Source organism: Bidens hawaiensis, unplaced genomic scaffold, assembly GCF_021521415.1.
Source record: "Bidens hawaiensis isolate Kalapana, Puna unplaced genomic scaffold, B.hawaiensis_p1.1 tig00029390_1, whole genome shotgun sequence".
Classification (NCBI taxonomy): Eukaryota; Viridiplantae; Streptophyta; class Magnoliopsida; order Asterales; family Asteraceae; genus Bidens; species Bidens hawaiensis.
In genome coordinates, this window is record NW_027494874.1 from 248,104 (window position 1) to 260,337 (window position 12,234).

At 35.9% G+C, this 12,234-nt stretch overlaps 1 protein-coding gene across 1 annotated transcript; it reads left to right on the top strand.

Moving 5' to 3' along the window:
* The first annotated feature begins 2,786 nt into the window (after positions 1-2,786).
* Positions 2,787-5,798, top strand: LOC143578914 (putative transcription factor KAN4). The gene is made up of 6 exons (XM_077062363.1): positions 2,787-3,232; positions 3,348-3,424; positions 3,801-3,837; positions 4,057-4,165; positions 5,468-5,561; positions 5,658-5,798. The coding sequence occupies exons 1-6, from the start codon at positions 2,788-2,790 to the stop codon at positions 5,796-5,798; spliced, it is 903 nt and encodes a 300-aa protein (XP_076918478.1). The 5' UTR covers position 2,787.
* The last annotated feature ends 6,436 nt before the right edge of the window (positions 5,799-12,234 follow it).

Genomic DNA, 12,234 nt, shown 5'->3' on the forward strand with positions numbered 1-12,234 from the left:
CGTTTATTTACCAAATACATCAAACCGGTTAGTTTTACAAAATACTAATCGAAATGGTTAGTTTGATAGGTCAACTTGTCGTTACGAGTAGATCTTGGTCAACGACTAGTTTACATTCACCATACGAGTATTTTATTAATAATTAACTCGTCTCGATAAGTTTACCTGCTTTACTTTACTCATACGAGTAGTTTATATGTAGTTAACTCGTCGTGACTAGTTTACATTCCCGATACGAGTATTTTATTAGTAATTAACTCATACTGATAAGTTTACCTGAGTTACATTACCCATACGAGTAGTTTATATGTAGTTAACTCGTCGTTGCTAGTTTACCTTGTTTATATTCCTTATACAAGTAGTTAATTAGTAACTAACTCGTCTTGGCTAGTTTAAATCTACTCGTTGCGACTCGTTTTACCGGTATGCTAAAAAAAAAAACACTGTCACACATTGTTTTTACTAAATAAACGAAAAAAACACTACTACACATGGGATTTTGCAAAATATTAGAATATCGTAACCGAGCTCGCAACAAACAAACTACTAATTAATGTTACAAATATTGTTCTCTTCTTATTATAACACACATAACATCAACAAAAATTGCAAGCATAGTGCATGTAACAACCAAAGTCCATTTTCATAGCTCTTAGTATTACATAAACACAATAATGACCTTTATAACTTAGGTCATTTTGAAATTAAATACAACACAAAAAACATCCAACTCAAAACTAAACACATCTTCAATCTTTCTTGTAAGCTCTTGTACACGTGGCGTTCGGTTAATAATGTAGAATAAGTAGGTGACCCGATGAGTTTTGGAATGAACATTATTGAACCACTGAGATTTCTATATATAGACATTTTTGGAATAAGGCTTGTCAAAATAAACAATTTTCTCATTTTCCATTAAGGCTATGCGTAGTGGAGGGGCTACAAATTGGACGAATTGTGACACGTGGCGCCCTATCAGCAAAGGATAGGAGTTTGTTTTTTAGTGTAATAGTGTTGTAGCCCCTCCAGTGCCACGTCACCATTTTTTATTATTTTCTTTTAATAATTAAACTAAACAAATGAAAACTCATTAAATTAAATAGTTAGATAAAAATACATTATAATTAAAAAAGAAACATTAAAAAAATACATAACAAAAAAAACTAATATCCATAAAAATTCGCGCATTTTTTCAATTCGTCGTCGTTGCAATAATGCGGCATGTTCGTGTAACCCGACCGCTTTGAGGGATTCGTATTCTTTACTCATTTCCCGCAGTTTCAACATAGCGACAATCTTTTCGTGTTGTTTGTTGGTTTCTTTCATGGTAGCGGTGAGTTCCACGACAATCTTTTCGTGCTGTTTGATGGTTTCTCTCATGGTAGCGGTGAGTTTCACGGCATGGGTTTCGAAAGGAGGGAATGGGTGTTTCGGTTGGTTCGGGGTGTTTCTAGGATTCATTTTGGTTGTATTTTTGAAGAATTTGGTTATGTGTAGTGTATGAAATGGATATGGGTATTGAGTAGGGCTGTTCAAAAAGCTCGCGGCTCGTGGTTCGCTCGAAAAAAGCTCAGCTCGAAAAAAGCTCGAACAAAAACGTCTCGGCTCGGCTCGGTTTCGAAACGAGCCGAGCCCGAGCCATGGTCGGCTTGGCTCGTGGCTCGGTGGTTATATATATATATATATATAACTAATAATGTATATATATGTATATATTAATTTTCATATATTTATCTCCTATATATGGACTTGATTTGGACATTTATCTATTTGGCTGAACCTTTTTTGCATATGGTTTATTAAATTAAATATTACTCCATCCGTACCATTATAAGTATCTTAGTTTGATTTTTCAAGTCTTTCTTGTTTAACTTTGACCGACAATATTTTTGTTTGTGTTATATAATACTTGATGTAAAATATATGAATGGATTGGGTTTTAAATGTATTTTACATTGATATAATTTTCGTCAAGTATTTTATGACACGAACAAAAATATTACGGTAAAGGTTGCAAAAGAAAAACTTGAAAAGTCAAACTATGACACTTATAATGGGACGGAGGAAGTATATGTTAAGTTAAGTTATTAAGCTTAAAAATTGCAATATTTTTTTTGTATTTCGAGCCAATTCGAAATCGAGCCGAGCTGGCTCGTTTTAAAACCGAGTCGAACTCGAGCTCAGGTTTTCAGCTCGATTTAGATTTCGAGCTCGAGCCGAGCCAACTGGATCAAAATTCGAGCCGAGCCCGAGCCAGCTCTGGTTCGAGCTCAGTTCGGCTCGTGAACACCCCAAGTATGGAGAAGAAGGGTATATGTATATATAAATTATTTAAATTAAATTTGTTTTGTTTTTAAATTTAACCGTTTACCACCTGTCTTCTTAATATTTTATTATTATTTTACACCGCAAACCGGCGACAAAATGTTCTCGTCCCTCCCCCATTTCGCCCCACATATCGCCGGGGGTGGGGGGGTGGGGGAGTTGTAGCCTGGCTCGCCCACTTATCGTCCGCTACAGGTGGCCTAAATAAATAACTTTACGTATGTAAAACGTTTCTTTTATGTTCATTTCATATACAAAAAGCCATCCTTTCACCAATTTGTTCTCAAACTTGTAACATAACCTGATCCTGTAAAGCTAGAAGCCTACACACACACACTCTCTCTCTCACGCAAAGATTAATCATAAGGCATTCATGATATAATCACAACTCAAAAAACTTCTCTCAAACACCACAAGTCTCTGTCTTTTATCTTAATCATTTGTTAGATTTTATTCAACTTCATGTTTCTGATCTCAAGAACTACTCCAATGACAAGTGATATTGCAGCCACAACTATGCCTGATCTATCCTTAAAGATCAGCCCTCCGGCTGCTGATTGTATCAAGAGATCAAGCTGCAGCTCTACCACCGCTGATTCCAACAGCAGCGGCAGCAATTTAAGCCTTGAAAACGGCTTAAATATCGTGTCCAACTATCAACATTACCAGCCACCGGCAGTAGACATCAGAGGTTTTGTCCCTAATCACCCAATAATACCTTTGCAACTACAAAAAACTACCCTTTATCATTTTGGAAATCAACGTTATCGTCCGCCTCAAATATACGGTCAGGAGTTTAAGATGAGTAGCCGTGTTAGAAGGGTCGGTCGAGCTCCTCGTATGAGATGGACTTCGACTCTACACACGCACTTCGTCCATGCGGTTCAGCTCCTTGGTGGCCATGAAAGTATGTTTTTTTAAAATTCACATATGGTCATATGTACCCATAATTTGTTTCTTCATAAAGCTTGTAAAAATGAATTTAGTATATTTTAGTTTATTATTTTTATAAAATGTGGCAGGAGCAACCCCTAAATCAGTTCTGGAGTTGATGAGTGTGAAGGATCTAACTCTTGCTCATGTGAAGAGTCATCTACAGGTGGTTATATATCTTCCTTACCTAATTTATGTACAAGATCTCGAAATGAGTATCATCATGTCTGGTGAAACAAGATAGTTGACCTTTTCGTCGAAAAGTAGTGACAATCCAAAAGAGAACACTGACAACACATAAGGATGTCCTTTTAATACTGTATTTTGGTTAAATTTTAATGTGAGGATAGACGTATGGCCAATGGTCGTTTTTATCAAAATTTAAAGTTAGACTGTCTATGGTCATAACAGTCGTCCGGTAATTACTGGCCAGACAGCCTTTCTGAACAATAATTTGCAAAGTTCGACTTTTCCGGCCAAAACGACAGTCTGAGTGTTTTGTGTACGGTTGACTCACATGTTTGTCTGATATAATCATGCAGATGTATAGAACGGTGAAGATCACTGACAAAGGACCAGGTACAAGATCTGGATCTTTTCTTTCTATAATGAAGGACCCCCAGACATCACATTTTTCCTTAATTGTAATGACAGATCTAGTGGATTGGAAATTTTCCATATATATAAGATTAACACATATGATCCAATTCGAATTATTACTGTCCGTCTGTTGGTCGGTCTCTTTGTCTGATAAGCTACATAAAATTGATAGATACTTTGCATATCATGTGTTTGCAGCTGGACTTGCGGATAGGGATATGATAAATTCAGTGACTCCAAAAACAATATTTGACATGGATGGGGGTATCTTAAAATTTGTTGATACCAACTCCTCTAACCCGTACCTATACGATCATTCTCTTCACGGATCACCAACAACTACAGTACTAGAAACACCCGAAAGGTTAATGAGTGCCATGATCGGTACATGCTACATACTTGCTGCTTTGTATGTCTTAATCTAAGTTTTATTCCTTTCTCAGTTTCTGTTACACCCTACTTGTCCAAAACAACTTATCTCCCATTTATGTTATATATAATTTATCCTAAAAAAATTCAATTTCGAAATAATTCATTATTTATCTACTTTAACTGAACTCTATTTTATAACTAAATTGTATTTATTGTAAATTCCTTATATGTATGTATTATTTAAAAAGACATTAATTTCATATGCTAAAATTGGTGGATAATTATTTTGGAGCATTAAGAGGGTATGTCGTTTGTTCACCATCATTACTTATTTGAACTTATAGAGGATATGATGCCAAATTGACTTAGAAAGGCATCTAATAAGTGAAGGGCAGAAAACATAAATGGATATGATGTTTGTTGGCTGATGAATATTGTCTTGATCTAGCAAGGATCTTGTCTTTCTATATTGACAGTGAAAATAAAAAAGGGATGGGGGAATTTTATGTAGTACTATTCTTTAATAGTATAATATATAGAAACATTGTGGTTAAAGTTTCAAAATCTTTTAGTTATGATATAACTGTTATTCTATACAATACGCCAGGGTTACATGTTAATATATATATATATCTAGATGATCTTGAGGAAAACTAATCAACATAAAACGTCACAAAAAATTAAGTCACTAATGTTATAGAGGGATATTTGGAGGACATGTATCGATCCATGCGTATATTATACTTTTTTTAGTTAGATTTCAAACTAGAGACCTTAAGATCCAACGTTGGATTAGAAGACGAACTACGTTTATATTATTATACTTCTAGAAAACTAAATTCGTGTACCCACTCGAAGCAGGCCAGGGTATATAAGTTAATTTCTCTCAGTTTTTTTCTTTTTTTTATCAAGTTAGGTAGAATATTAAAAGACATTGGCTAGCCTTTTTTGACCTAATTATTTTTGGACGGCAATTGATAACCATCAACTATATCAGCCTGACGTAGATACACACATGTGGTTTTGTAGTTTCATTTTAGAAACATGTAATTCCACACTATTTGAAGCGCTTGAATATATACTTCAATTTTATCATCTTAATGTAGGATTTAAGTATTTATCATTAGCATATAATCATGAGACACAAATAAAAGGACATGAGGACGTGACATTTTTTATTTCCAATTATATCTTTACATGATGTCTTGTCATTGCCTGTTATCAAACCTAAATTTTAAAGTAGAGGATCGTGGTCATTGTCAATGGAGTCATATTCTAACTTCTCCGAATACACTCGAAATTGTTCTACACTTCAAGGAATCGATACAAAGGTATGAATATGTGTACTACTTTCATCTTATGTGAATATGCGCATATATACCAACATTTTTAATTGTTGGTAATCATTTATTTCTCTTTTTCTATAGCCTGATGAACATAAGGCATGGTTAAGCTTGACGCAAAAGCATAAGATGTTGGAAAATAATACTTGGAACAAGTCTCCAAATTCAAACATGATGCCAAATCTTGACTTCACTCTGGGAAGGCTAAGCCAACAAAGTGGATGACTGTTTCCTCAAGCGAAAATGAATTCATTCATCGATCGTTATAATCTTACCTATAACATACGTAAACATTTAAGGCGCAATGAAGTGTTAACATTGCTTGTTCTTGGCGTTTATATTAATCTTAAGCAATTTTATATCAAGTAGCATGTAGAGATGAAACTGGAAACTAAATGAAATTAGGCGGTCTTCAGAATGAATAATATATCTTATAGTTCCATCTCTTAGGTTGTTATTGTTATTGATCGATAAACCCTTCTATAATTTGGATCCATTATAACGATGAAAAAATATATATATTCTTTTGTGAAGTAACGACTTTTTTATGAACAGTAGAATTAACTGCATTAAATGATCCAACTAGAAGGACTTGTATACGGTTTTCAGAAATGGTGCTAAAACACAATGGTATCTAGCACGCCACCTTTTTTTTTTCGTGTGATAAAAAATACTCTGAACCAAAGACCTTTGATTTTTAACACCGGTTTTGAGAAACTTTTTTTTTCTCTTATACACACTATAGTTGAGCCACATATATAACTTAATGGTTATGCATTTGTTGGTGTTTTTTGGCGTCACATGACACTTCCCAACCAATAGAAACCATTCTTTCTCTCCCACACTCGTACACATCAAAAACATAACTCTCTCCTCCCTCTTCCCCTCGATCTGATTTTGTAAGTTTTTTACTCATAGTCAAGAAATCTGCAGTTTTTACTTGATTAGATGTTAATATAGGTAAAAACAACCTTATCAAAGAAGCTCATACTAGTATCAACTAGGTACGTTGCAAAACCAGATACTAAAATATCTTCTTATGAAATCACTCACCACTAATAATAAGACGTTGATTTATTAAATCTTGTCTATACAACCACGATGGAGGAATAATCTCTGCAATTTGTTAACTTAGGTGCATTAAGATAACTAGATAAGTGTGATGAAACCACAATTTTGACTCTTATTACTTCAAACATAGTTTTACAATTCTAAATTTAAAGAAACAAGAACAAATTCAATCGACAAGATACAAAATACCAATCAATAGAGGAACAGGTAACCACTCATATATAAGACTCCCACCGTACTAATCTTAAAATGAAGATCATGTCAGAATTGTGAAAATGATCATAGTTAGATGCAAAGAGACCAGAAAATGATGATAGATATTTGTTGATAACTAGCGTATATTTATATGTTTCCGTATATGTTTAGTGTAGCGTATATGTTTGCTTGTCTATAAATACTAGTTTGTAATCACGTTTACATTCGAATGAGAATCATGATTAGAATTTTACATGGTATCAGAGCATCTTGCTCAATCCGATTCCGCATCATCTTCATCCACTTCCGCATCATCTTCGATTCATCATCTTTATCATTCGATCTCGGTTCCTATCCATTGATCACATATATGTGTGATCATCTTCATCATTTGATCTCATTCCTTTGTGATCATCTTATCATCTTCATCATTTTCTCGATTCATTGAATCAAATTCACTTCGTTCATTCCGATTTCTGTTTGAATGTCGTAATCACCTTAATCAATGAAATCTATTCCGATTTTGTTGATTTATCTTTCATTTTGGTTCGTTGAATCGATTTAACCTCATTTGATCCTCTTTGGTTTGAATTTTCATTTTATTAGTCATAATTCATCATCGAAATCTGGTGATTTCGTTGATTCATCTTTCATCTTTATTATTCAATCGATTGAGTTCTTGTTCTTTAGATTGAATTTCAATCGATTCGGATGTTAATCGGTTGTTGTTTGACATCTTTGATTGTTTAGGATTGATGTATGAATGTTATCGTGTTCAAATCTGTGTTCGATTTGAAATTTTCGGCATAAAAACGCTTTTCCAGTGTAATAACCGTTATTCTGACAACTAACAAACTTCTTCGGCGACATTTCAGGTGGGAATTGTTTTTCCGGCCACATGAATTCTTGCGAGAAACATTGTTATCCGGTTGTAACAATTTAACCAGCACCAAAATAAATTTTTCCAGTAATCATTCAATCGAGCTCCGACTGCAACCGAATTTCCCAGCGACATTCATAATGTCCTACACTTTTCGTTTTTCCGGCGATCATATTTTCAGCGTATATATTATACGCCCATCACACTTATACGCCCAAATTATAGGTTCATCATTGTTCATCATCAACCTTCATCTCCATTTTTTCAAGTTATCTTCAAGTTGGAGTTGAAACACCTCCAACTTCCCCGGGGGAGGGGGGGGGGGTACTGTTGATAACTAGCGTATATGTATATGTTCCCGTATATGTTTAGCATAGCGTATATGTTTGCTTGTCTATAAATACTAGTTAATTTGTAATCACATTTACATTCAAATGAGAATCATGATTTAAATTTTACAATATTAGACTTTAATGATCCTTTGAAGAGGATAAGACGAAATTGACCGACTTCTCTTACGCTCCTCTTCATTCTCCCGAATATACGAGACCCAATCCATCCAACTCCCAATGGGTCTTAATTAAGCCCAACTCCAACTGTACGTCGACTTAACCCAAACTGAGACATGTCAGTAGCAATCCTTTTAGCGCACAATTAATTGATTTTTTTTTTGAAAGAGGGGCCAAAATACAAGGGTAAATCACAAGGGGGGCTGGAATTATTTTTTTTTTCAAAAGAGGGGTTACCTCCATTCGTAATGGCGGGGAGTTTTATACGTGATAGGGTGTCAGGTGAGTGTCAGGTACAAGGTTATGCCCTCCATTTGTAATGGCGGTGAGTTTGAAAAAGTGGTCTCCCCTCCATTTGTAATGGCGTGGACTGCAAAAAGGTACTCCCCTCCTTTTGTAATGGCGGGCAGTATGAAAAAGGTATCTCCCCTCCATTTGTAACGGAGGGGAGTCTAAAATAAACGTTGGGAACACACTTCCTTTTAATATACACACTCAGTTTCAGATACACTTCAATTAACACAATATTTATTGATCCACCATCCCACCTAACCTCAACCATAAAATTGAAGACAATTCATCAGATTACACAACTCAACTAATCAATAAGATTTTGTAAGGTTTTTCACACTTCAAGATTTTCATTTTCTCTTCCAATTTTCACTCCTATATTTCCCGCCAAATTACATATAAATATGGAAAGACATTTTACTTCCGGACCTTTGGAAGACGACTTGTTGTTTTTAAGTGGTAACCACAGAGCAGATTACGTGTTTCAACAACCAAAAGACGTACCGAAAAGCGGGTTTTTAAGAGTTAGACGCGGTGATGAAAAATTATGGGGTTACATTCATAGAAATCCAATTACGGAGAACGTGTTGCATTATATTCGTATGGCCGGTTTCGCTGGTGTATTGGAGTGTGACCACCGTAGGATTGACAATGCTCTAATATCAGCACTCGTTGAAAGATGGCGGCCAGAAACACACACATTTCACATGCCATTTGGGGAGGTAACAGTAACCTTACAAGATGTAGAAGTTTTGTGTGGTTTGCGGGTTGACGGTAATGCCGTATGTGGTAATGATCATCACTGGAACGTTGAAGAAATCCAGGAATCTTTTTTTTCTTTAACCGGTATTCGACTAGAAAATGGTACGGGCATAAGTGGGCAAAAAATAAATATGCCTTTTATTCTAAAATGTTTAATGGTAGTACAATTTCCAGAAAATCCATCAGAATTACAATGTCTCCAGCAAGCAAGAACGATTATAATTCTTTTAATTGGTGGTCAACTATTTCCTGAAAATTCAAGCAACTGGGTGCATGTTAAATATTTAAATCACCTACAAGATTTAGCTGCATGCGGCGAGCTTAGCTGGGGTAGCGTTGTTTTATCTTGTTTATATAGAAGTCTTTGTAAAGCCACCAATATTAATACGAATGAGATTGCCGATGGAGTTTTTTTGTTGCAGTTATAGGCATGGGAAAGATTTCCTAGCACAGCTCCAAAACAGTTACGCCAAACTGATTGGAATAAACCATTAGCTTCACGGTATGCGTTATATTTTTGTATATTGTTGTAGAAAAATATATGAAAAAATTACAAAGTGTTATTAATATAATTTAGTTGTTTAAATAATTTTTTTTCCAAAGATGGCAAGGTCCTTTGACGTTTCTTGAAGCTTCATCACACGTACTTAGTGCCTACCGTTCGGAGTTCAATTCTTATTCGGAGTTTCAATTCATGTGGAAGCCATACGATGATGACCTTCATAGACTTCCCCAAATTTGTAGAAATGGTGAACAATGTTGGAGGAGTGAGACGTATCTCATTTGTTGGGAAATTGTCGAACCCCATATTCCTAGTAGGGTTTTGAGATAATTTGGCATGTTTCAACCAATCCCTATGAATACACTTTTGAATGTTGATGAACATAAGAAACTCCACAACATTAGTCGTGCGGGTGGTCGGAGTGGCGACTGGTTAAACGAACATCAAAAGTATATTAACTCATGGATGGCTCGTAATCACACGACTGTCACTCAAGTTGAGTGGACTTCGGTCGCTGCGAGCCCAGAGTACATGCAGTGGTTTAAGTCTCATACAGTTTTATACACGGCTAATCCGACACGTAGTTACCAAAACCCGCGAGAGTATCCAAATGATGGGGGGAGGGTTATGATGTTGGTATGTGAAAATTTGTTAATATTTAATTTATTAATTTCTTTTAAATTGCATGCTATTAATTTATATATTTAAATAATAAATATAATACTAAGTTAAATGCAGATGGAAGGATTGAGCCAGGTGCATCAAACGTCAAATGAAAATCCAGTGAGAGAGTTGGTCGGTCATTACATGGGGTACGCTAGCTTAGGTGATCATATGAGTTATTATCCGACTCATGAGACCCAAAATATTGGTCGTCAGGTGCTCCCTATCCCCCAACGAATCCGGAGAAGACATGTAAGGGGTCGTGGAGTTAATGTAGAGCAACCGAACCCGGGGGAGCAAATGAGTGGCATATCTACGAGTCATATAAGCAGCCCACATACGAGTCGTATGAGCAGCCCACATACGAGTCATATGAGCAGCCCACTGCATACGAGTCATATGGGCAGCCCACATGTGAGTTGTATGAGCAGCCCGCATCTTAGTCTATCCCAAAGTAATCCGCTCGGGCAGTCTTCACAATTAATTATGGCAAGTTATGATATGTTTTCCTCGCCATTTGACCTTGACGATATGCAAATAGGGGGGTCTTCAACAAACTTTATCCCATCGATTCAACAAGATTTTTTAAGTCCTTTACTCCAAATGCCCTTCTACCCCAACGTGGATACCTCATCAGGGTTTAGGTTTCATCAAAACCAAAATACAAGACCAACCAGGCCACAAGTTGTAGATGGCAGAGACATAAATTTTGACTTAAACAAGGAGGGCGGGGTTGAAGATGAAGACGAGGATGATGAAGATGACGATGACAATGAAGATGTAGCCTTGACCGGTTCCCTCCCCTTAGCTAAACGAAAAGGCAAACGGCCAAATGCAGGCGTTAATAATAAATGGTGTGGCACTCATGAAGGAAACAAGCATATACATGATTAATTACATATAAACGAACTTGTGGTTTTATGCTAAGTATTATTGTGTAATTTTTGTTTTTAGGAATGTAACCTTTGTAATATTATTTAAAAAAAATTGCTTGCAAAATCTCAAACCCAACTTTGCTCGATTAATGATAAAGTTACATTAAAAAATTAAAAAGGAAGTACATTGAAAAAGAGTTAACACATAACATTATAGTCACCGGTATAATGACCGACAAGCGTTCCTTTTATGACCCACTTGTTTACATATTCCACATCTAAATGTTCTAGGTTGGTCTTGATGTCGAACTCCATCTCGTTATGAATTCTTCTTGACTTCCTTCTACCACGTGATGTGGTAAGTTTTGATGTGTCTTCTTTAATTCTCCAACTCGGGTCTGTCCAATAATCAGGGTGAGCTAATGGGAAAAACTCACCATCATATTGTGCTTTGTAGGCACCAATTGTGTAAAATTGATTAATAATGCTATCGAGAGAATCACCACTATTATGACAAACCGCGATAGCATGTGAGCAAGGAAATCTTTCCATTTGCCACTTACCACATGTGCAATTTTTTTAAGGTACTCAACGGTGTAATCGTTTCCACCGGTTGAGTTTGGTTGTATATTTGTAGAGTTATATTGTGTAATAAATTCATGAACGATTTCATCATCATCGTCTGTGGTTTCTACCGATGACGGATCTGGTTCTGATTCTTCATCACTGGCTTGCTCAACATCTGATTCGGATTCAGATTCAAATTCAAAGTCAACATCGGCGTTAGCCATGTCATGAACGTTGGAAGATGGGCCGGCTTCAAGTTCATGTGGGTTCATAAACCCATTATAAGAATGAGCTGTTTGTTGGGGGGGCTCATACACAGAAGAAAAACCACGCATGAGATCCATAC

Excerpts from the sequence above, each read along its gene's own strand:
- LOC143578914 (XM_077062363.1), top strand. The coding sequence starts at position 2,788 with ATGTTTCTGATCTCAAGAACTACTCCAATGACAAGTGATATTGCAGCC. Across the intron at positions 3,838-4,056 it reads GATCACTGACAAAGGACCAG|CTGGACTTGCGGATAGGGAT; the intron begins GTACAAGATCTG and ends ATGTGTTTGCAG. Across the intron at positions 4,166-5,467 it reads AACTCCTCTAACCCGTACCT|AAGTAGAGGATCGTGGTCAT; the intron begins ATACGATCATTC and ends ACCTAAATTTTA.